The sequence below is a fragment of the Castanea sativa genome, chromosome 11 (genome assembly GCF_040712315.1).
Source record: "Castanea sativa cultivar Marrone di Chiusa Pesio chromosome 11, ASM4071231v1".
In the NCBI taxonomy this organism is placed as follows: domain Eukaryota; kingdom Viridiplantae; phylum Streptophyta; class Magnoliopsida; order Fagales; family Fagaceae; genus Castanea; species Castanea sativa.
In genome coordinates, this window is record NC_134023.1 from 57,845,927 (window position 1) to 57,872,324 (window position 26,398).

The window sequence follows — 26,398 nt, forward strand, 5'->3', positions numbered from 1 at the left end:
CCTTTTAGAGTTTTAGTCCAATACAATTTCAAATAAAAGAAAAACCTTGGCCCACGTCCAGCCCCAAATCCTTAATAAAACAAAAAATTTTCTCCTCTAAACTAAGCGCACTTCCAGCCCAGCCCAACCCCAAATCAAACAAAACAAAGGCAGCTTCCTTCAATCTTCACCGTTATGAAAAAGGAGAAAACAATTTGTCACTCACGCCTATGCCTTGGTTTTGTGTTTTTGTCCCCTTCTCAGTTCTCAATTCACGCTCCTTTTCCCGGATGCTGATCTAGAAGCTAAAGCTAATCACCCTTGCCAAATAGAGGTTTGATTGAGCCACCCATCGTCGCCTCTCCCCGCTGATTGGAATGTCAAGCACAGGAGCATATCCGGGCACGTGGGCCCACGCCCTCGTAAAGGTGTCCCCCTACACCTTCTCCGCCATCGGTATCGCCATCGCCATCGGCGTCTCCGTCCTCGGCGCCGCCTGGTCTCTCTCATTTCTCTCTACTCTCTATTATCTTTCATTTTCTTTTTTTCTTTTTTTTTTATGAAAATCCTAATGTTGTAATTATGTGGTTGTGGATAGGGGTATTTACATAACCGGAAGCAGTTTGATCGGCGCTGCGATCAAAGCTCCCCGTATTACTTCCAAAAATCTTATTAGGTATTATATCATTTCTTCAATTTTTAGTCCAAACAAAATCAGTCTTCTTTTGTTGATACGAATTTTAAATAATAGTAGGTTTTAGTATATAATAGTATAATACATATCTATGCAGTTCAGGATACAATATGACATGAATACTTTAATTAATTTATATATAAATCAATATCTTTAAGTGCATATTATGTCAATTTTATTTTTAATAGATGACTAAGAAATGTTAGGAAGCCTAAAATGCGTGTGAGTTTGAGAGAGAGGGAGAGAGAAAAATAAAATTAAAGAAGTATGCCACTGTATCCATGAGTATCCGGATTGGATACAGATGCGGCTTCTACTGTGTAGTATACATGCTTCCTAGACTACAATGGTGGAATTGAAATCTGTAAGTAAATGTGCGTTGCATTTGTGTGTTATGCAGAACATGAACTCACTCCTTAGCCTAGTATTCAGTGGTTTGGTGACGTAGGACAAATTGTGGAAACCTATCTAGCGTGCTTGTGGTGGGTTTAGAGTTATGAAAAATTGTGGACTTGGGATTCATGGTTTAAGAAGAAGGGGTTAGGGCAATAAGATGGGAAAAAAGGACGATACACTATTTCCTTGAAACAAACAAGTTGGCAGAAAATAATGGTTACAGTTTTGTTTAGGAATCAAAGGTTGGTTTGATGATTATTTGATAGAAATAGTATGTGGGGTCTTAGGGTTCTAATAGGTAACAGGAAGGCTTGATTGGAAGTTTTAATGGTTTCAGGTGCTGTTTGAGCTAGATATCATTGTTGTATTTAGGGGAATCATATTTTGTGGAGATAGGTGTTTGTTTCACTAAATTCCTTGTTCTGTGAATTTACTTTCCCAATTCAGCATCCTCATTAATAGGATTAACTTATAAATCGACAAAACCTCATAGGAAACAGGAGGAAAGGTTAAAGATGATATAGAAGATCAATTAAGAAAGAGGAACATGTGTTGTTAACAGATGCAGCATGTGTAAGAATAGTTAGGAGTCAGTGGATCACCTGCTCCTGCACTGTTCTTATGCATATAATTTATGGACATTTGTGTTTAGCCTGTTTGGTGTTTCATGGGAGATGCCTAAGCAAGTGGTGAACTTACCAGCTTGTTGGAATAGGGCTGTTCGTTGGTGTCAAATAAAAGTGTTTGGGGGGTGATTCTGTTGTGTCTCATGGGGACTATTTGGAGAGAACAGAACCATCCTTGAGTTGAAACGGTTCTTTTTGCTTTCTTTGTTTGATTGGATTGTTCTTTCACTTTTGGATTTTTTAGATTTGTGTACTTCTGCTTAGTTTTTTGTATTCCCTCAGTACACGGCTTGTGAACCCATGGGAGCATTTTGTATTTTTTCTATTTTCTTTTAATAAAGTTCTCTTTACCTATAAACAACAAAGCCTTAGTCCCAAAATTTTGGGGTCGGCCATGGATTCTCAATAGGATAGTTTCCTCCATTCTACTCTATCTATAGTCATACTCTCTGTTACTCCCTTAATTGTCATATCATTTTTTTTTTTTTTTTTTTTTACTTCTACTAATGTGATTTTTGGTCTTCCTATCCTTTTTTCCATTCCTTCAACTTTGATCAACTTGTTCTTTCTCACTGTTGCCTAAGTCGACTCTCCCTCATCTTTTCATCAATAGGGGCTACCCTTATCTTTAAGAAAATTTCTTCATTTTAAAATCTATCTTTCTATATATTTTCACTTATCTATTTTAACACTTTCATTTCAGCCATACTCATTTTATGAATATGCTACTTCTTAAATATCTAACATTCGATATCAGAGAGCATAGCTGGTCATATAGCAGTCTTATAAAATTTTTCCCTTAACTTAATAGGTATTCTAGTATTCTATGATTGCACAACACTCTTGATGCACTTCTCCACATCATCCACCCTACTCTTATCCTATGATTCACGTCCTCTTCAATCTCTCCATCTTTATGAATTATTGATCTAAGGTATCGAAAGTTGTCACTTTAATATCCCTTGACCATCAAGTCTTACCACCCCTTTGTGGTCCTACTTAATTGAAAGCCTTTAGATTCTAGAGCATCTGGTCACAATTTTCTAACTTGGCATTAAGCAGATCAATCAAGACGATTTGGTAAATATTATGATGAGAATGATATTATCTCTCTCTTGTTCATGGGTCGCTTGAAGTGTATTTGCTTATAATTTTGGGTTTTGGGGGTGTTTTGGGGGTGGGGGTGTTTACTTGCCATGATGATTTTTAAGCCTAGGAGGTAGATTGTCTCATATCCTTCAAAATAATCTTTATACATCTAGGTGTAGTAGTAGATTTGTTATTTGGATGGAGGAATTGGTTAGCGCTCATATGATATTTGGAATTTGGCACCGTTGTGTTTGATGTGGAGCATCTTAAGAGAGCATTATAATCACACATTGAGGATGAGGAGGGTTTGGGGAATCAGCTTCTTGCCTCATTTATGGACTCTTTGTTTGATTGGTCTCGGGCTTGGGGACTCACATCTAGTGGCTCCCTTCCAATAACATTTTTTTAGTTGTTTTGTTCTTCTTTGTACTCCTTGGCTGCCTTGTGATCTTTTCTCATGAAGTAGTCTTTTTTTAGTTAATCTTTTCTTACTTATCAAAAAAAAAAAATTATTACCCAAAAAAGAAGAAATAGCATTGGTTCGACATCAAACTTGAAATTATGAAAAAGTAGTTGAAGCACAATATTTCTAGCATTTTGTTTTAATTTAGTGATATAGCATTCTTTCAAACTATGATAGAAAACAGGTCTCACTTACATTGTCTTCAAGCATATACAATGAACAAGCTACTATATAGTATATAGACTCTCTGGTTCATCATGAGTTGGATTTGATGAATGCCTTAAATATGTTTTTGTACAAGCAAGCTTGGAGATATATATATATATATATATATATATATATATATATATATATATATATATCTCCAAGCTTGCTTGTACAAAAACATATTTAAGGCATTCATCAAATCCAACTATATATATATATATATATATATATATTTTAATGGATGAAGTTGCTCAACCCAATTTTGTGGTTTTATTTTATAAATGGGTAGCTGGGTTTCTGTTTTCAAGTATCATATATTATGCTCCAATCATCCTCACAATGTTAAAATTCAAGGCAAGTTCAAGCTTTAGAAAATTTGATTTAGAAGCACACAATACCATATGGTTGCAAATTATATAATGTCTGGATATGGAAATTGCAATTTTTTACCTTGAATGATACTTTGAATTGAATCTTTTTTTAGCCCATTCAATGGACCAGCAAAGCACTTCTTCTAGTTGAACTTCTCATGCACAACTAATTATTTTGTGGTATAAACCTATGATGCCTCTTTATGTGATGATGGCTCCTGTTCTTTTGTTATTTCAGTGTTATCTTTTGTGAAGCTGTTGCTATTTATGGTGTCATTGTGGCAATTATTCTACAAACAAAGCTAGAGAGTGTTCCACAATCACAGATCTATGAACCTGAGTCTCTTAGAGCAGGATATGCAATCTTTGCGTCTGGGATTATCGTGGGCTTTGCAAACCTTGTCTGCGGGTTCAAATCTCCTCTCTTTTACTCTTACATACTCCATTGGAATTCTCCTAATCAAAACTCAGAGTTATTTTCTTTCCTTGCTCTTACAATCCTTCTGATTCTTTTTTTGACAACAGGTTGTGTGTTGGAATCATTGGAAGCAGCTGTGCTTTATCTGATGCTCAAAACTCCACTCTTTTTGTGAAGATTCTTGTGATCGAAATCTTTGGTAGTGCACTTGGGTTGTTTGGAGTGATTGTGGGAATTATCATGTCAGCTCAAGCCACATGGCCGGCAAAAGCGTAATTTGCTGTTCTCATTGGAACACTATGAAGCGTTTATGACAGAGTGCAGTGTATTATGTATCGTAAATGGACATTGTATCTTGTTCTTTCAGCTGTTATTAATAGGCATCATAAAAGTTTGTGTGGAGATAGAGATTATTCAATCTTAGGTTGCATTTCTGTTGATGGAAATGAAATTTTTAGCATGTTAAGGTTGGTATGGAGACTCATTTGCCTCATTGTAAAGTTGGGCTGCATTCCAGCGGAAACAGAAGAAATTTTAGGAATATGTATCATTCTGTTGACTTTTTTTCCCCTCTTTTTTATACAAAGTGGTGCCCAACTTTAGTATTTCACTTTGTACCCATGAAACACGGAACTCCATGGACCAACTTTACAGGTCCTTCAGAGTTCAAATATGATGAGACCATCACCCAGATGTGGGTGTAGTACCCGTGTCATATTCATGTTGTACCAGTGCTATACCGGTGTTGTACTAACAATTTTAAGTTATAGTTTTTTTAGAAATTACTTACGTTATCATGTTGTACTCGTGTCTATACCCAAACCTATGTCTGTATCCGTGCTTCCTAGATAGAAAGTAACAATTGTGTATAAACAATTCTATCTACAGGAAATCGAAAGTGTCAAACTATGTATCTCTAAGGGGTATATCATATAGTGTTGTGCTTGTACATACATTTGAAATGCATATATTTCGAATTTTTGCCAAACAGAAATGCTTCTTTCAGCTTTTCCAAAGAACATAGGAGACCTACATCATTTGAAAATTAAAAAGTTAAGCGAAGGTTTTATGGACGTGAATGAGAGGACCTAAAATTGTACGTGATATGAAGTATTATTATGTTTTTTATGATTATATGCAATTGGTTTTGCTTTCAAGAATTTTATGCTTGTAAAAATAAACAACAAAAAATTAATTCGGAGTCAATGGTAATTTACTAATTTGGTGATTTCTTTAGCCACTGAAATGCACTATTGGTGGCCATGAGTCTCAAAAATTGTACTTCCTTTCCTATTTGGTTGTAGTAGTTCCAGCATTTTTATTTCCACTTTTTTATTATTTAGTATTATATAAAAACATACTCTAAATTGCTTTCATCTTTGGCATATAATTCCAATCCACCTAGGAGTTGAATGAAAAAGTCCAACAGCTTTGGTTCTTCGTTTTGAGGGTGTGTTTACCTTTCTTTTATTAAGTCCAATTGCCTAAAAGAAACATAAATTGTGATTGCTTACTTTCATCATCTTCCTTCTATAGAAAACCAATTACCATAGATCTGGTTTTCTCCCTATAGCAACCAGACCATGTAACAATCAAATAATGTAAAATAAAAATCCTATTCTATACACAAATCTATTCCAAAATTCTATCCACAAAACTCTAATAAATTTCCATTGGAAGGCCATAAAAATTATTTTAGAAGTAGGTGTCCAATTTACCCTCCCTTCCCCACTAACATCAATATCCTTTCCATATCAACACACAACCAAAGTAAATCAATAGAGTGATGAAGATAAAAAGTCTGTAAGTCATATATTCAGCTAAACAAAACAATACTTATTTATGGCCAATCACCACTTTTGCTCCTTAAAGTTTTTCCCATTTTTCAATTTGTTCCTAGAGTTTCAAAAGTAGCAATCAAAGCCTTTAAAATTTGTAATGTAAAATAATCCAAATCGATCCTTAAACTTTGACCCATTACCCATTTTCTTCCTATTTAAATCCTTGTATTGTCCCAACATTAGATTAGAGAATTATTCAACAAATTCAAGTATAAAAAAAAGTGGCAATATTATTCCTTTTTTTTTTTTTTTGGTTTTGTTTTGGTTCCATGTCAATAGCATGTTGCAATTATAAGAGGCTGTTTGGATTTTCAGTTTCTATCACTTATAACTCAAAATTGGTGGGTCCTACGGCTGAGTAGTGTGTTTGGATGTGTTACCAGTTTTTGTTTTCTTTCATCACTTAATTCTTTGATTTTTGAGTGATGAGTTATGAAAACTGAAAACACATTTTAGATGTTTTTGAGTTATGGAAACAAAGTTTTCATGGCATTTTGGTAAATAAACACACACTGCTGGGACCCACGATCAGAGAAGTCACATCCTTTTTTTTATTTTATTTTTTATTTTTTTCTCTCCTTTCTTCTTCACAAACTCACTCAACTCAATGGCTTTTTTGGATTTCATGTTTTCTTCTTCTTTCTTTTTCCTTCTTTCTTTCTTTTTCACAGACTCGCTCCAATGACCATTTTTTTTCTTCTTCATTTTTTTTTTTTCTTTTCTTCTTCACAGAAACACATGGGTAACTTTATCCAAAAAAAAAAAAAAAACACATGGGTACCGATTTCTCAAACCCAAAAAATCAAACCCATAAACACGTCTTTGATCTAGCTTCTAAGCACACCGATCTGTCTCCCATACCATACCCACCGATTTGCCTTCTCTAGCTGATCGAGAAGCATGGTTATTTCACATTCCCGATCTAGGTTTTTCTTTTCGATTTGGGTTGTCTCAAATTTGAGTGATTTCTTTAATTGGGCGTTCTAGTGGGTGGTCTCAGATTGGAGATGGGTTTGGTTTGGTGGTGTTCTTGGAAAACAAAACCCAGATGGAGAGAGACCAAAAGAACGATTTGGATCAACGATTGGGGCAACGAATTAGTTGTTGTGGGTTTGTGAATTTTCTGGGTGCTTCAAGGATGCTAATGAATTTTTTGGGTTTGTGCTTCAAGCTCAGAATCGAAGTGGTTGTTGTGGGTATTGGGGGTTGAAGAAAAAAAAAAAAAAAAAAGAGAGTAAAAGTTGCACCAAGTCATAAATGGTGCTGTCGATGGTGATGGTGGAGATCATCGCAGGTTCGAGCTTCTAATATCAGCCGCTGGTTGAAGTCTCTGGTTTTGGGAGAGTATTGGGGACTGAAGGGAAAAGGAAATGAAACGTGAGTGATATGAAATGATGAAATAGTGTGAGGCGGGTAGGCTAACAAGAATGCCTAACACGGTGCTCAAGTATGGGTCCTATAAAAAATAGAAAAAATTGAGTGATGAGAAGATGGAAATATGTGCCAAACGGGTGGGATTTAGGAAATTGTGGTATTTTAAGTGATGAGTGATAAATGATGAGTGACGAAAATTGAGTGATGAAATTTTAAAAACCAAACAGCCCTTAAGTCATCGTGGTGGCCACAAGTCACTTAACTTGTCCATGTCAATATAACAATAATTACTACAAATTATCATTTTTTTTTCCTAACATTTTTTTTTATCTCAACCAAACAAAGCATATCCATATTCATTTTCTACCATTCTACTTTCCTACTCCAACCAAACACACATCAAAGAAATTACAAATCTTTCGTTTCTCTTACTTTTCTATCCTCTTACTTTTCAATAACATGATCACAAGTCATTAAACTACATGTAATACAAATATGAAAGTTGCATTACAAAATATAAATTGCTCCACAATGAGTGATTTTTGTACCTACAACACAAGGATAAATTTATTAGTATTTTATCTAGAAAAATAATATAATTCCAAACATAATTTGAACAACACAATAATAAGCAATCTTCTCATATAAATTAATTGCATATTTTATCACTGTCAAACAAGTCCAACTTTATAAATTGTATATCTCATTACTATCAAACAAGTCCAACATTTTCCAAGTATAATGACATATTACCACGAGGTGGCAACTCTTAGCACGTTGAAGAAGATTTTTATCCAAGTTATGAACCAACATCTCCAACGCCGCTAGAAGTGTTCTCAACCTAAAATGACCAATAAATGAATAGCTCCATTACTTAATATTATGAAAAAAGTGAGGAAAAAAGGATTATATATATATATATATATATATATATATATATATATATATATATATATATATATAATGTAAAAGCATAATGTAGTCATAACCTGGTTACTCCATTGTTGAACCAATAAGGACAGTGATTTTAAAGTGGCCATTTGCGATTTTAAAGAGGTCATTTCTATTTTTAAAGCGGCTATTTCTTCCTGTTGATGTACCATTGCCTTTTTGAGCTTGCAGATTGTTTCTTTATCTCTGACTCTCTTTTCCTGTTGATCTACCATTGCCTTTTTGAGCTTGCAGATTGTTTCTTTATCTCTGACTCTCTCTTCCTGTTGATGACTCTACCATTGCCTTTTTGAGCTTGCGGATTGTTTCTTTATCTCTTACTCTCTCATCCTCTGATTCCACCCTATGATAAGATAAATGCGTTGTAAGATATATAATATTTAACTCAAGACATTTAATAACTAAGCATATTATTAATGTAAAATAAATTTATTACCGTGAGACATAATTAATCATCCCTCATTTATTAAGCAAACATATTTATTATTTATTTTAAAACTGAACATATATATAGTAAGACAAATTTATTATATGATATTCATTATTTACCAATTTTAATGAAATACTAATTATCCACTATGCTAATTGTGAGATACTAAAAATATGGTCACTTCTTTATAATTCCCTTTCAATTGATCAACCATTAAGATGAGGAGTGGCCCAAAGTCAAACTAATCATACAGTGCATTACCTACATTCAAAATATGAATGGTGTCATTAGCCTTCAAAAAAAAAAAGAAAAAAAAAATACCACATTCCCTCTAAAACAATTCAGCAGCAAATGAACTTCAAAATGAAAGATGTTAACGCTCCGTTTGTTTCAATGGAAAACCTTGTATTAAGATAGTTTTCCTTATTTTCCAATGTTTGGTAGCATAAAAAAATATGAGTCAAAGGAAAACTATCTTTGGTCAATATAAAAAGTATGGCTTATTTTTAGAGATTGTTTTCCATTAAATTTTTTTGGAAAACAACTCTATCTCACAGCAAGCTAAATAAGGGAAGTTAAGAGGTTGTTTTTCAACTTATTTAAAGTTGCTACCAAACATTGGAAAATGAGATAGTTTTTTAGAAAATGTTTTTTAGAAAATAATTCATTTTCTAGAAAACATCATTATTGAAACAAACAGAGCATATTAATTCTCCACTTTGTCGCCACAGTATAATGAACTTGTAAAATTGAATAACAATCCCACACATAATCAAAAACCCAACAAAGAGCCAAGTAGAAAAACTGAACATAATCTGTAATCCACAACAAAATGCCAAGTAATACTTGATATAGGAATAGAAAATAAACTATAGAGCACATAAGCAACACAACAAAACAATCAAAGAATATTTCAAATACACTAGATGTTAGCAAAAGAAAAAACTACAAGAGAAAAGGAAAAGCATACACTTCACCACTCCCCCCCCCCCCCTTTTTTTTTTCTATACCAGTTTAACTCTAACTGTACACCATAAAATGGGAATTATTACTTGACCAACTAGACAATCACTCATGAAATGGTTGAGGGGACAGTGACCTTGAGAAAGAGAAAATCATGCCTAACCATACCATATAAAAACTGTGGGGAGTAAAAAGACCCTGATGGGAATATGGGCCGTTGGGCCATGCTAAAGAAGGCCGACCTGCTCCTGGGTTTAGAACTTGTTAGTACTACGGGTCGGCCCATACGCCGAGGGTCCGAGGATCCAGCCGAGGGTGAATTTCCCTTCGGATGGACACCGGAGAACCCGGGACTTCTTAGTAAAGGTTAGGGAATGACATGGTCAAGACCAATGGTTAAAGGGGGGTGAACCCTTGAATGTCCTAGAAGCACCGATGTTAGAGAAGTACCAAAGATAAAGGCTTTCACCTCCACATTAAAGACTCTGCACCTACCTCCCTGGCCGCATTAATGGGGAAGTGACACCTGAACAGTGGAAGGGAAACTTCTGGTTACTATTCAAAGGCACTGAGAAAAGAAATATCTAGGCTAAGGGGGAGTTAGGGCAACACGTGTACAAAGTATCAAAAAGAAGAGTATTTAAGGAGCAACCTAGAACAGAAAAGGGGGACTGACTTTTTTGTAATCCAAAAGGAAAAGAAAAAAAGAGGAGGAGTTAATATAAGAACAACTCTCGGCTTACGTCCGAGGAGGTTGATTTACAATATTTCTTGTTGTTTCCAGGTGTTTGCAATCTTGGGCTTGTCATTTAATCCTCACATACTTCTAACCTGGGTTTCAAGCTCACACTCTACAAATTCATATTGTTTAAGGCTCATTGGGCCTGAGCCCGTAACTGCTCTTGGGGCTAGGTGCAATTGTGCACTTACAATTGGCGCCGTCTGTGGGGAATCTAGTCTAGAAGAGGTAGGGATATTATGGCAGGCATAGGTTCTCACCATGCAGAATCACAAGGATCACAACCGGAAGATCATTTCGAACGTCTTGAACGTCGAAGGGATCGTGAGGGAAGTGTCCATACGGAATACCCAGGCGCTAGCCATATTCATGAGGGGGGTAGCACCACCCACGATGAGGGTTCTAAATCCCTGCAGAAGGAAATTAATCGTTTGAAGAGAAAGTTACGTCGTGCCAAGCGTAGGTTTTCACCGTCCTCATCTAATTCTTCCTCAGAGAAGGATAGGGGAGGTGGCTACGGCTCAAGGTCGCGCTCTCCCACTAGTGCAACGTCCTCCAGTGAGGAGGACGACCAGCCAACCCACCGACGTAGGAAGCTTCGTTCTAGGGGCTTAGGCAACGATACTATGAGTAGGGCGTTGCACCAACTCTCCAAATCTCCATTTACACGGAGGATTGAGAAAGGAAGGCTTCCCAGAAGGTTTACCCAACCCACTTTTACCATCTATAATGGCCGGACTGATCCGGTGGAGCACGTGAGTCACTTCAACCAGAGGATGGCAGTGCACTCTCACAACGAGACTCTGATGTGTAAAGTTTTCCCCTCCAGCCTGGGACCTGTTGCTATGAGGTGGTTCAACGGCCTTAAATCGGGGTCTATAGGTTCATTTGGGGAGCTTACTAGAGCATTCGCTTCACGGTTCATTACGTGTAGCAGAGTACCTCGGCCATTGGACTCGTTGTTATCCATGACCATGAGGGAAGGGGAGACGTTGAAAGCATACTCCGACCGTTATTGGGAGATGTTTAATGAAATAGATGGCGACTTTGATGAGGTTGCGCTCAATACCTTTAAAGTGGGTCTTCCTACTGATCATGACTTGAGAAAGTCTTTGACCAAAAAACCTGTTCGCAGCGTACGTCGTCTCATGGATCGTATTGACGAGTACAAGAGGGTGGAGGAAGACCAGCAGCAAGGAAAGGGTAAGGAGAAGGTTATCCCGCAGGAGAGAAGGGATTTCAGGTCGGACAGGTACCACAATAACAAGCCGAGGAGAGATTACGTTGGGCAGTCCGGCTCGGCAGCACCTCAGGCCGTGAGCACTGTGTTCCGAGAGCCAGTACATCAGTTGCTGGAGAAAGTTCGTAAGGAGCCCTTTTTTAAATGGCCTGGTAAGATGTCAGGGGACCCTGCGAAGAGGAATCGGAACCTTTTTTGTCAGTACCATCAGGATGTGGGCCACACTACCGAGAACTGTCGGACCCTTTGGAACCATTTAGAGCAGCTCGTTAGTGAGGGAAAGTTAAAGCAGCACTTGTGTCAGCCCACTGGACAGGTCAGTCAAGTTGGCTCAAACAACCAGAGGAATAATCCATCTCGGCCAGCATTGGGAACAATTAATGTTATCTTCGCTGCACCTGGTAGGACTGGATCAGGTCCCACTAGGGTGATGGCGGTTTCCAATTCTCAGGCCGAGGATGCGGGCAGCAGGCCGAAGAGGTTGAAGGGCACTTTGCCCGTCTTAGGTTTCTCCGAGGAGGATAAGGTAGGGACTATCCAGCCCCATGACGATGCTCTTGTGGTCACCCTCAGGATAGGGAACTATGATGTGAGGAGGGTGCTAATAGATCAGGGCAGCGGTGCAGATATCATGTACCCTGATCTATTTAAGGGGCTAAAGTTGGAGTTGGAGTTGGAAGATCTAACTCCTTACGACTCGCCGCTTATAAGCTTTGAAGGGAGAGCCGTTGTGCCGAAGGGACAGATCCGTTTGCCCGTTCAATCCGGATCAGAAACGGTTTAGGTGGATTTCATTGTGGTTGACGCGTACTCTCCATATACAGCCATCCTTGCCAGGCCCTGGTTGCACGCGCTTGGGGCTGTTTCCTCTACCTTGCACGTTAAAGTCAAATTCCCCTCGGGGGAATGTGTTGAGGAAATCCTCGGCAGCCAATTGCTAGCCAGGCAGTGCATATCGGCTGCGGTACTACATCAGACAGAAGCCAAGTCTTCGGCTTTAATTACCAAAGATTTATAGCAGTTAACGGCTCCTGATTCATCTGGAATGGTGACAGGAGATGAGACACATTACGAGGAGTTAGAGAAGTTTCCAGTAGCCGATGACCCAGAGAGGTTCTTCCAAGTAGGTGTACTTTTGCCACACCAGGAGAAGATGGAATTGTTAGAATTCTTGAAGGACAATGTTGATATTTTTGCGTGGGATCCTTATGAAGCTCCAGGCGTGGATCCGGGCTTCATTTGTCATCACTTAAATGTCAACCCAGCTATTGTTCCGAGGAGACAGCCACCTCGGCGATCTTCCAGAGAACATTCTGAGGCTGTGAAGGAAGAGGTTCTTAAACTCAAAAGGGCGAGGGCTATCAAAGAAGTTTTCTACCCCGAATGGTTGGCTCATACCGTTGTTGTTAAAAAGAAGAACGGCAAATGGAGAGTATGCGTGGACTTTACTGATCTGAACAAGGCCTGTCCTAAAGATTCGTTCCCAATGCCACGTATTGACCAACTGGTGGATGCCACCGTCGGACATCCTCGGATGAGTTTTTTGGACGCCTTCCAGGGTTACCACCAGATTCCCTTGGCATTAGAGGATCAGGAGAAGACTGCCTTCATTACACCGATGGGGAATTATCATTATAAGGTCATGCCATTCGGCTTAAAGAATGTTGGGGCTACCTATCAAAGGATGATGACCAGAATGTTCGAACAACAAATGGGGAAAACCATTGAAGTGTATGTGGATGATATGGTGGTGAAAAGCAAAATAATACCCTCACACGTGAAGGATTTGGCCGACACTTTTCAGATATTGAGAAAGTACAGGTTGCGCCTCAACGCCTCAAAGTGCTCTTTTGGCGTGGGGTCTGGAAAATTCTTGGGATACATGATTACTCATAGAGGCATAGAGGTAAATCCGGTGTAGGTCAAGGCTATTCAGGACTTACAGCCTCCTCGGAATCCAAAAGAAATTCAAAAGTTAACGGGAATGATTGCCGCCTTGAATAGGTTCATATCTCGGTCAGCTGACCGGTGTCGACCTTTCTTCCAACTGTTGAATAAGTGGAAAGGGTTTCAATGGACCGAGGACTGCGAATTAGCTTTCCAACAGCTCAAGCAATATCTTTCTCGGCCACCCGTTTTGTCTCGTCCGGAGGCACATGAAATTTTGTTTGCTTATCTGGCAGTGGCCATCCACGCGGTTAGCCTGGTCCTGATAACAGATGACAATGGGGTGCAGAGACCGGTATATTAAGTTAGTAAGTCTTTAGGTGATGCCGAGGTGCGTTATCAACCCTTAGAGAAAGCGCTCCTGGCCGTGGTTCATGCCACGCGAAAGCTTCCCCATTATTTTCAGTCCCACACAGTGATTGTTCTGACCCAATTGCCCCTCAAGGCAGTGCTGCGTAGCGCCGACTACTCAGGAAGGATAGCAAAGTGGGGGACCATCCTGGGGGCTTTTGATGTTAAATACAAGCCTCGCACCTCGGTGAAGGGCCAGGTCCTCGCTGACTTGGTGGCAGAATTTGCCGAGCCATTGCTGGAAGAAACTTTAAAAGAGGCCCACATGGGTGAAAAATCAGTTGGTGTGATCACAGTTGCGGTATCTCCGATTTGGGAAGTATATGTGGATAGGGCAGCCAATCCGAGAGGGTCAGGTGTTGGACTTGTCCTGACGTCCCCCGAGGGAATCGTTTTCGAAAAGTCTTTGAGATTGGCATTTTCGGCCACTAATAATGAGGCCGAATACGAAGCGGTCTTGGTAGGCATGAAAATGGTGCATAGCATGGGCGGAAAGGAAATCCATGTCTTCTCGGACTCTCAACTGGTGGTCGGCCAGGTCACAGGGACCATGGAGGCTAGAGATCCAAGGATGCAGGAATATTTGGCCCAGATCAAGCGCCAGCAAACTGAATTTGACTCCTTCGCCTTAACTCATATCTCTCGGAGCGGAAACACCCATGCAGACTCCTTAGCCACGCTGGCAACGTCCTCGGCTCAAGGTTTACCTAGGGTTATCCTCATCGAGGATTTGCTAGAACCCTCTCTTGTCAGTGCCAATGCGCCTTGCATCCATCTAATAAGGTCAGGACCTAGTTGGATGGATCCAGTCGTATCTTTTCTTAGGAATGATGTCCTTCCTGAGGAAAAATCTGAAGCAGATAAGATACGTCGAAGAGCGCCACGTTTCTGGTTGTCCGAGGACCAGAAACTATACAAACGATCCTTTTCAGGACCGTACTTGTTGTGTGTACACCCTGACTCAACGGAAGGGCTTCTAGAAGAACTGCATGAAGGGATTTGTGGTAGCCACACTGGGGGAAGATCCTTAGCCCACAGAGCTCTGACTCAGGGTTATTGGTGGCCCAATATGCAAAGGGAGGCTCAAGATTATGCCAGGAAATGTGATCAGTGTCAGAGGTTCGCCCCTAATATTCATCAACCTGGAGGAGTTCTTAACCCCCTTTCCAGTCCTTGGCCCTTCGCACAGTGGGGACTAGACATAGTTGGGCCATTTCCGAGGGCAACTGGTAACAAAAGATGGCTTCTCGTGGGAACAGACTATTTCACTAAATGAGTTGAGGCCGAGCCCTTAGCAAATATTAGAGATGTTGACTCCAAAAAGTTTGTCTGGAAAAACATCGTCACTAGATTCGGTATACCACACACACTCATCTCGGACAATGGTGTTCAGTTCGACAGTAAGGCTTTTAGGAAGTATTGTGGTGACATGGGTATCATAAATAGATATTCCACCCCAGCTTATCCTCAAGGAAATGGGCAAGCCGAGGCTGTTAATAAGGTCATTGTCAGTGGGCTGAAGAAAAGGTTGGACGATGCGAAAGGTAGATGGGTAGAAGAGCTCCCTCATGTTCTGTGGACGTATCGGACCACACCGCGCAGGTCCACTGGAGAAACGCCATTCTCTATGACTTATGGAGCCGAGGCGGTGATACCTCTGGAATCTAGTTTCCTACCCTAAAGACGAGCTCTTTTAATCCAGAGAATAACGCGGGACTCCTGGAGAAAGGCCTAGATTTTCTTGAGGAACGGCGCGAGGCAGCTATGGTCCAAATGGCTTATTATCAACAGAAGCTAAAACGGGGATATGATGCCCACGTGAAGCTAAGGCCCCTGGCACCTGGTGATCTCGTACTAAGAAAAGTTGTGGGCACCTCTAAGAACCCAGCTTGGGGTAAGCTAGGACCCAACTGGGAAGGCCCCTATCGCATTGTTTCAGTAGCCGGCATAGGGTCATATCGGCTAGCTGACCTAGATGAAAAAATTGTACCACGCCCATGGAATGTAAATAATCTTAGAAGGTATTATTATTAATAAAATGTGCTTTTGTCAGTGAACATATTAAAGTTATGAGTTTCTTTGACACTTGAAGCTATTGTTCTTAAGAATCAAACAGAAACTTGGTTAAGTACAGTCCTCGGACCACAAACCTGGTGGAAATTGATGTCTTATCATTTGCTAAACAGAACCTTAGTTATGTCGGGTCTTCGGACCTCCTACTTTGAGAAAATTAACATTTGAAGTTACAATCCTTAAGAATCAAACAGAAACTTGGTTAAGTACAGTCCTCGGACCACAAACCTGGTGGAAATTGATGTCTTATCATTTGTTAAACAGAACTTTAGTTATGTCGGGTCTTCGGACCTCCTACTTTGGGAAAATTAACATTTGAAGTTACAATCCTTAAGAATCAAACAGAAACTTGGTTAAGTACAGTCCTCGGACCACAAACCTGGTGGAAATTGATGTCTTATCATTTGTTAAACAGAACCTTAGTTATGTCGGGTCTTCGGACCTCCTACTTTGGGAAAATTAACATTTGAAGTTACAATCCTTAAGAATCAAACAGAAACTTGGTTAAGTACAGTCCTCGGACCACAAACCTGGTGGAAATTGATGTCTTATCATTTGTTAAACAGAACCTTAGTTATGTCGGGTCTTCGGACCTCCTACTTTGAGAAAATTAACATTTGAAGTTACAATCCTTAAGAATCAAACAGAAACTTGGTTAAGTACAGTCCTCGGACCACAAACCTAGTGGAAATTGATGTCTTATCATTTGTTAAACAGAACCTTAGTTATGTCGGGTCTTCGGACCTCCTACTTTGGGAAAATTAACATTTGAAGTTACAATCTTTAAGAATCAAACAGAAACTTGGTTAAGTGTAGTCCTCGGACCACAAACCTGGTGGAAATTGATGTCTTATCATTTGTTAAACAGAACCTTAGTTATGTCGGGTCTTCGGACCTCCTACTTTGGGAAAATTAACATTTGAAGTTACAATCTTTAAGAATCAAACAGAAACTTGGTTAAGTGTAGTCCTCGGACCACAAACCTGGTGGAAATTGATGTCTTATCATTTGTTAAACAGAACCTTAGTTATGTCGGGTCTTCGGACCTCCTACTTTGGGAAAATTAACATTTGAAGTTACAATCCTTAAAAATCAAACAGAAACTTGGTTAAGTGTAGTCCTCGGACCACTAGCCTTGTGGAAATTGATATCTTATCATTTGTTAAACAGAACCTTAGTTATGTCGGGTCCTTCGGCCTCCTACTTTGGGAAAATTAACATTTGAAGCTATTGTTCTTAAGAATTAAACAGAACCTTAGTTATGCCGGGTCCTCGGACCTCCTACTTTGGGAAAATTTAACATTTGAAGTTAATGGTCTAAAAAAATCAAATGGAAAATTGATTAAGTCCGGTCCTCGGACCTCCAGCTTGGTTAGAGTTAATTTCTTATTGCGTCTGGAAATTAGTGCCTTACTGGTCATTAATTCAGATCTTAAGTTTTATATCTTTAAGCGTTAAGCAAAGTCAGGTAAGGAATGGTCCTCGGATCTTACATCCTACTAAACACAATACCACACATTATAAGGATTTAACCGTTATATGAGGTTTCTTTTTATCAAGGCATTGTTTAAAATATCTCAACCGTGTCATCTGCTGTTAAATTTTTAATGCTAAAACATGCGAATGACTACGTGGAGGTTATGATTGTGCGATAGTTGGAGTTAGATTTGTTTGTTCTATCCCTTTTGACTATGTACTAATGGCAATCTTTATAACAAATACAAAAAGAGTAAATTAAAACGGATGTAACATAGGTGAGAATCAAATGAAATTGTTTTTCATTAATCATTCAAATATGTATTACATATTTAATTCAAACATGGAAAAAGAGAAGTCCTAAGCTAGGTCCTAAGCCTTTGGAGGGGGGTCTTGCTGAGAGGTACTGGTGGCCTCGGTCTTTCTCAACTCTAGCTCAAAGGGCGTCAAGACTTGCTTTCCTTTATCAGCTGTCTTCGTTGGAAGGACGTTGGGTTCCGCTATCTGGCTCAAGTCCTTCTCTGCATCCCCTCCTCCTTCCTTCTCTTTGTTGGAACCTGAAGGTTCTGTAGGATCAGGAATTTGCTGTGGGACCACCGGAGGCAGAGCAGGGAGAGTTGACTCAGGGGTAGGAGTAGCAGCAGGAGCCTCTTCAATCTCCTGTATCTCCAGGGGAAGCCAAACGTTCTCGGATTTCCTCAGGTCCGAGGACAGAGGAACTCCAGCTACGTTTAAGGCTTCCCCCCAGACTTTCTGACAGTACTCCCGGCATAAAGCCGCGAAGGCCTCTGTCAGCTGCTCCTCGGTTGTTGCTACCCCTTCCTCGTAGCTCGTCTGCTTGGCAGCCTCTAAAGAGCGTTGGAATGAGCTGGCTTCTTCCTTCATTAGCGCAAGTTCCTTTTCCAGATCCGAGCGCTCCCTTTGGGCTTGGGAGAGCTTTTCATCTCTTTCGCGAAGGAGCTTGCGCTGCCCTTATATCTGGGTCTTCATAGTCTTCAAGTTTGACTCGACCCCATTTTTCTCTCTCCTCAGCTCAGCCACCTCCGAAGTAAGCTTCTCATTTTCAGCAAGGGCTGTGCCCAAGGACTTCTCAGTCTCCATCCTAATTTCCTGCTCGGTTCTGGCCTTCTTCCGAGTGTCTTCTATGAACTTCTCGGCTACAAAGACTTCCTGAATGGCCTGTAACAGAGTATGAGGGAATCAGGAATAGTAAAAAACTTATGAATATTATTAAAAATGGAATCTTCCTAAAAAAAAGTGGTAAACTTACCAGCGCTAAGTCTCTTTTTAAAGAGAGGAATAGTTGTGGCTGGCTCATTTTTTCCAAGGTTTCCATGTCCTTGGGCAGCAAAAGAGGGCGCTCCAACACTTCGGCCAAGTGGTGGGCATGGCCTTGTTGAACCGCCCTTATACTGGATTGGCAGGAGATGGGTGCACCGTCCAATCTTAGGTCGGGGGACCACGTGGTCGGTGCTCGGCGCACTTCGGCCACGTTCCTGATTTCCCCGCTTTCAACCGAGCGGGCCCTACCCTTGCCTTTATCCAGCTTCTGCTGCTGAACCGCTGGGAGTTGTTGTCGTGGCTTCTTGGGGTCCTTGCCGATTGTCCCCTCGGCCTCCCCCTTTCTCTTCTTTTTGGGATCCTCGGCTGGAAGTTTTGGCTCGGCTGGAGGAGGGGGAGGTGGCAAAGATTGAAGAGCTTGGGACGCCCCCGTCTTTTTCTCGGCGACCTTCGCACCTCTCTTGATTAGGAGATCTTGCATCCTATCCATGTCTTCCTCGACTTCGTCTTCCGGTTGGGCAACTACAAACCCTGAAATTCCAGAGGCCTCAGTGGCTTCTTCTTCCTCGTCAGAGAGTACAACGAACTGGTTCCCTCGAGGTCTTTCGGTATCTTCGAATTGGAACTGTTCTATCTCCTCGTCTAGCGTGTTTGAAGAAGACACTTGCTCCTCTGGGACAACAATCGCCTGGGAGTGTGTAGCTAGAGGGACCGCAGCAATCGGTTGTAGATGCAGTACGGTGTGAGGGGCGTCAGGGAGATCGTGGTCGTCCAAAAAGTTGGGCCGGGCTACGTTGATCTTCTTTCACCTTCGGTCACCCGCTACTATGGCGTTTTCTATCTCTTGGAAGTCCGAGGAGATGGGATCGTACCCTAGAATCAGATGAGCGGCTCTGAGTTGTAGGTCCTCGCTGACAAACACCTCGGAGCGCAGTACTCGGTTAAGATCTGCAACGTTGCAGTGGCTTAAGCGTGGGCGCACGTGTTGCTTATCTGCAAAAGAAGACACCAAATCAAACGAACATGGTCAGATTCACACAACATATAATAAACCTAAGTAAATGTGAATACGCATTTGTGTGAGTGTTAGAGGAGTTTGTGCGGGGGGGAAGGTTAATCCTAAGGTGTCGCACCTGGATCTCCCCACTCAACTGGGCAGTGGAGGCCGTCGTGCCAGTTCCCAGAAACGATCAGGTAGTCATCCTTCATGCCTTTGTTGGATTTGGGCAGACAGGAGATTAGCCTAACGACGCTGGAACGGGATTTAATATAGTAACCTACTTTGGAGAGTTTATGGGACTCGTACAGAAAGACGACTTCGTGCCAGGTGAGGTTTAGACCCATTTGCTCGTTTAGAGCATCGACACAGCCCAACACTCTAAAAACGTTTGGGAGGCATTGATCGGGACACAACCGGTGGTTGCGAAGGTACTCCCTGGTTACAGGTTTCATTGGGAGGGTCATCCCACCCTCTATAAAGGCTATCATTGGGATGATAACCTCTCCCTCTTTTCTAGAACCGGCCACGGCTTCTGCCGGGCAATATTTCAACCCTACATCGCCGGGAATGTGATACTTGGCTCTGAAGCCTTCCATTCCAGTGGCGGTATCAACTAGACACTTAAACCTACCCATCAGAAAGGAACGAAAGGCTGAACTCTAAAGGGGAGAATATCTACGAGGATAGCCGAGGACTATATCCGAGGAGAAAAGGTTAAGAATAGAGAGAGCAAGAACTTACAAAGTTGAAGGTGTGCAAATTTCCACGGTTTTTTTGCAGGTAAAGTATGATTGCTGATGTTTTGATGGGATTAGCCCCTGCGGAATTAAATGAAGGCGCAGGTTCCCGAAGCGTCACGACGTGCTGAAAAGTGGCCTCGAAATTATATTCGTCCCGCCCAAATTTTCGTGGAGTAACGAGGACCGTTGGATCCCCATCTCGCCGTTGAACGTGGGGGACAAAGTGTAGCTTACAGTAATAAATGCGCGCGTTTTTGAAAATAAAACCGCCAAGTGGCATCTTCTGGGACGCGAAACAATTTCTACACGTGCAATCATTCACAAAGTGTGTGGAGCAGGTTCTCATCAGATCAAAACCCTATTTTTCTCCTCGGACGTTGAAAATTAGAGTTTTGAGGGGCTATTGTGGGGAGTAAAAAGACCCTGATGGGAATATGGGCCGTTGGGCCATGCTAAAGAAGGCCGACTTGCTCCTGGGTTTAGAACTTGTTAGTACTACGGGTCGGCCCATACGCCGAGGGTCCGAGGATCCAGCCGAGGGTGAATTTCCCTTCGGATGGACACCGGAGAACCCGGGACTTCTTGGTAAAGGTTAGGGAATGACATGGTCAAGACCAATGGTTAAAGGGGGTGAACCCTTGAATGTCCTAGAAGCACCGATGTTAGAGAAGTACCAAAGATAAAGGCTTTCACCTCCACATTAAAGACTCTGCACCTACCTCCCTGGCCGCATTAATGGGGAAGTGACACCTGAACAGTGGAAGGGAAACTTCTGGTTACTATTCAAAGGCACTGAGAAAAGAAATATCTAGGCTAAGGGGGAGTTAGGGCAACACGTGTACAAAGTATCAAAAAGAAGAGTATTTAAGGAGCAACCTAGAACAGAAAAGGGGGACTGACTTTTTTGTAATCCAAAAGGAAAAGAAAAAAAGAGGAGGAGTTAATATAAGAACAACTCTCGACTTACGTCCGAGGAGGTTGATTTACAATATTTCTTGTTGTTTCCAGGTGTTTGCAATCTTGGGCTTGTCATTTAATCCTCACATACTTCTAACCTGGGTTTCAAGCCCACACTCTACAAATTCATATTGTTTAAGGCTCATTGGGCCTGAGCCCGTAACTGCTCTTGGGGCCAGGTGCAATTGTGCACTTACAAAAACCATATCCAATGAGGCATATATAATCCATAATTCCATATTATGAAAAGCCCATGAAATTACCAGGTCCATTGACAAAGCCAAGCATGCAATCAAAACACATCCAAAAACTTGATTTTGAACTTGTTATCCTAATAGATCATCTAAATCCATCCAAAATTGCAATTGAAGCAACCAAATTGAAGTTTTCTATCCAAAACAAGCTACAATCAATAATAAATTAACCAATATCTGAACAATGGATTCAAACTCAAAGAAAAATATCAAAGAACGGATTCATATAAGTTAAAAGGACCAAATGATGTTGCAAATAACCAAATATTGGCTCACATTATTCAAAACATTTACAACCAAACCCACCAGAGCCCAAAATTTAAAGTCTAAAATTGCAAACAACCACAATTACACCCCAGAATAATCTCGGATAACACACAATGCCAAAACCCATTACATCCAATTCCTCAAAAAACCCTAAATTGTCTAAGATACTTACATGCCAACGCCACCCGCCAAGGGCAGCGCCTTCTTGACCACACCTTGAAGACCCACAGCACTGATTTGATCCGATTTAGGGGGTGGTGACCTTGAGAAATTGGAAAAAAAAAAAAAAAAAAAAAGCTTTAGGTCCAAGTACATATCAGACGCTAAGGGTGTGTTTGGATATTGCTTATTTTGCTGAAAACTATAAACTAAAAACTGAAAACACTGTAGCAAAATAATTTTTAAATGTGTGAATAGTACAATGAGACCCATTTTTAATGAAAATTTTGTTGAAAAAAGAGGTTTGTGCACTGTTCACGGGACCCACTGGAAAAGCTAGAAACGCACTTCTAAAAAAAAAAAATGCAGACGCTGGACGCAAAACTCAGTATCCAAACAGATACTAAAAGAAAAAAAGGAATATAAGAGAGAATGAGAGCTATGATCAAGTGATAGAAAGGTAGTGAAAGAGAGAATCAATTTAGAGAGAGAGAAGACAATGTGAAAAGGGGAAAAAGAAGGTCGATTGCACCATTGGCAATGACCAACAACAGCGGTGTTGCTTGGATGACAGCATCCAATGAGAGAGAGAGAGAGAGAGAGTTGATTTGGGGAAGGGGGGATTTGATTTGTATGACCACTACTACAGAACCTAATTGGCCGGTGAGAATCGAACCCAATCATAAATATTGGCAAATCAAAATAATGCATAAATCAATAAAAAAAAATTTAAAAGAAAGTTCAGGATGAAATCAAAATTTAAAGAAGGCAAGATCAGTGAGAGTGGTGGATTGGCTTCTATATCTTTCCTTTTGGGGACCCAGATTTAAAGCAAAGCAATAAGAAGCAAATGCAATGCAAATATTAGAGAGAGAGGAGAGATAAATTGTGATCAACGTTATTTCAATAGAAGTAAAGTGGAGTGAGTTCTGCTGTAATAATAGTGAGAACCATGAAACTAACCGTACGTTAAAAACCACTACTAGGCATTCAAATATTTTGTCTACACGTCACAAAACCATGCCTACACATATAATCTAAGTGCTGGTTTGGATCCAGCTTATTGCTGCGTCCACGTTTTACTTTCTTCTTTTTTTTTTCTCTGCTGCAGGGGACAAGCGCTCAGTGCGCGTACTGTGCATGTATTTTTTTAACCATTTTTTATTAAAAATAGGTCCCACAGCACTATTCACACATTTAAAAATTATTTTGCTACAGTGTTTTCAGTTTTCAGTTTTCAGTTTTCAGCAATAAGTTATATCCAAACGGACCCTAATAGTCTGTTTTTTTAACTGCTACTATAGGAACCACCTTTAGAACTCGCCTTTTTTTAAACATAATTTTATCATTATTCATTAATTCTACCCATGTTATTTTATGTCTTGACACAGAACAAATCAAACGATGCAACAGTAAAATTGAGGAGCAGAAATATAAAAGATAGGTAGCCTAAGAGTCAACGCCTAAGCCTACTTGTAGTCAGCACAAAACAAGAGAAAACCTCTGCACATTAGCCTATAAGGTTGGTTGGAGTCAACACCAAACCATCAAGACAATTTCTAGAGAAAGTTTATTCATAAAAAATAATCCTCCCCCAATAGGTTTATATTGTGCTTATATAGACTACTAAACCATAATTCTAACTAACACACTAATCCTAATAATGCCATTATCTCCAAATTTCATCTCACACTCAAATTGAATGAACATATCTGCGTGTATATAAGATAAAATTTGGAGATATGACATTGTTTGAGGAATAATGCTAGAGATACAGACTATTTTACAATTGTCATTTCTAATAAGAGACCCACATCACTTATTAGAAAGTTACATGAACTTCATCATTGTACGCTGCTGGCAGGAACCACTAAAGACTTGTAAGAGGCAGGGAAGGCTATCTCTGACTACAAAGTATGGGTTTAGGCCAAACATTTACAATGCAGGTAGTGTCATGACATTTTGTTATAGTCTTAGTGTTAAAACCAGAGTCAATGATATAACTTAAATATAGCGTGCAATGTCCTCTCATAAACGACCACCAAGAATACCTCAAATCATGTCATTTACTAATACTGTGTTATGTACATGACATATTGTTTTGCATCAACGCAAATTTATGAAAAGGAAATAGTAACACAATTTTAGATTAAATGCAAAACAATATGCCATGTACAGAACACAGTATCAAAAGGCAATGACAATATGTCAAAATGCAAGCCTCATGAAAAGGAAACACATTTTTAGATTGAATATGGTGTAGATTTGACAAGGTCTGCATATAGAAAAAAGATGATGACATCAATCTTCCATTAATATTTATCGCTTCCTGCTAGCAAATGTCTAATCCCATCATCAACCACGACCACAAAATGGAATTTAACAATTCTGACTGGTCTTGTTAGCCATTCAAGAACAAATTAACGTCCAGATGCAGTATATTGAGGTTTGAAACTTAATGTTTACTTATAGCCACACAACAATATGTAGTATATACCAAGAATAAGATAGAACTGAGTAAAGTGAATGATGAAATTTTGAGTTGATTGAGCTTTTACCAGAATTTCCTCTTCCTGCTCCCTACCCAATGGGAAAGTTCACCATTTTGTTTGTCGAGTAAGACAAGGTTCTCCACATAATAATCAGCACAATATTTGCTTAGCCACCCATAAATGCCTAAATTCTTAAGTTGTTGGCTCTGAGGGTCATATGAAGAGAGCCACGCATTATTTCCTAGGCCTGCTTTCATAAATATATGACCATTCTTTCGGAAACCTAACACACTTCTAATTTCTCCACTGAGATTAATAGTGAACAGTTTAGTCCAAGACTTGACAACACCACATTCTTTCATCACCCAAATGAAACAACAACCTTTGTTGTCCATAAGCTCAATATATACTACAGAAAGTGATCCCCTAAATCCGAAAATATCATAAGTAGTATTCGCTCCGAATTTTGGCAATGCTATCATGTGAAAAACCTCATCACTTAAATCAAATGACAAAACAGATGGACAAACTTTTAATCTAGGGGTATTGACGCAATCTCTCACCCCAAAATGGACAGCCCCATTTATAAAGGCAGTCCTGCAAACGAAAGCGAGGCGGCAGCACCAGCTTTTCTTCTCCAAGAGCCCTCTTTAAGAGAGTAAACCTCAACCAGACGTGGTTTGGCCTCTTTGGGAGCGTATGGAATTACAATCCTCACCACCTTATAATCATTGGTCCTTGCATCAAACCCAAACCCGGAACGAGATGAAACATGGTTGTACTCCCTGGGAAGGATAATGAATTTTCTAATACAGGGATTCCAAAGAATGAATTGCTAATCTTGAATAAGGCAGAACAACCCATTCACGGAACCGATTAACTGAAAACCACTCGTTAGTGGAAACTCAACATTCTGATACTGATCAAATGAGGAGTCATTGTGGATGAATTTGTAGTGCGATACTTTGGTTGTAATATCGCAGTGCGTAAAAATTAATTTGTTGGAATTGGAGGATTGTGAAAGTGATTGAGTGAGATGGGAATCGATGAAGGCAGAGCTTGTGATTAGAGAGTTCCATGATTTTGAAACGCACCTGAATCGAATTAGGGATTTCGCGGGTAGTCTGTACAGTATCTCACGCACCACTTCGTCTGGGAGATAGTCCGACATTTCTCTTTCAATTCGAAGATTTGAGGACTTGAGAATGGCGTAAGCATAAACAGAGATGGACGAGTGTTCACAGAACTATATGCCGTCTCAGGTTGCCTACTCGAGAGTATAGTTTAGTTTAGACACTGTTCGGCAAACATGTTTGTATTCTTGAGCTGAAGTTCATTTTAAATTCTTCTCCCAAAAAAATTCATTTTAAAATATGATTTAAAAAAAAAAAAAAAAAAACCTTTATTTAAAACCAGTAAGCCTAACTTGGACCCTAAAAAAAAATTTTCATTTTACAAATTTTTTTGTTGTTGATATATTAAAGACTAAGGGCCCGTTTGATACATGTATTTAAAAACTGAAAATTGTTATTTGAAAACATTTGTGAAAATACGTGTGGGTGAAAAAGTATATAAAAATACATGTATTGTTGTTTAAAAACTGAAAATTATTGTTTGAAA

At 40.0% G+C, this 26,398-nt stretch overlaps 1 protein-coding gene and 1 pseudogene across 1 annotated transcript; one reads left to right on the forward strand and one right to left on the reverse strand.

Moving 5' to 3' along the window:
- The first annotated feature begins 126 nt into the window (after positions 1-126).
- LOC142617699 (V-type proton ATPase subunit c''2) lies at positions 127-4,853 on the forward strand. Its single transcript, XM_075790652.1, has 4 exons — positions 127-478; positions 578-655; positions 4,064-4,234; positions 4,351-4,853. The coding sequence occupies exons 1-4, from the start codon at positions 357-359 to the stop codon at positions 4,517-4,519; spliced, it is 540 nt and encodes a 179-aa protein (XP_075646767.1). The 5' UTR covers positions 127-356; the 3' UTR covers positions 4,520-4,853.
- Positions 4,854-8,248: 3,395 nt separating this feature from the next.
- LOC142614664 (putative F-box protein At1g32420) lies at positions 8,249-26,045 on the reverse strand (annotated as a pseudogene).
- Positions 26,046-26,398: the final 353 nt, after the last annotated feature.

Excerpts from the sequence above, each read along its gene's own strand:
- LOC142617699 (XM_075790652.1), top strand. The coding sequence starts at position 357 with ATGTCAAGCACAGGAGCATATCCGGGCACGTGGGCCCACGCCCTCGTA. Across the intron at positions 479-577 it reads TCCGTCCTCGGCGCCGCCTG|GGGTATTTACATAACCGGAA; the intron begins GTCTCTCTCATT and ends GGTTGTGGATAG. Across the intron at positions 656-4,063 it reads ACTTCCAAAAATCTTATTAG|TGTTATCTTTTGTGAAGCTG; the intron begins GTATTATATCAT and ends TTGTTATTTCAG.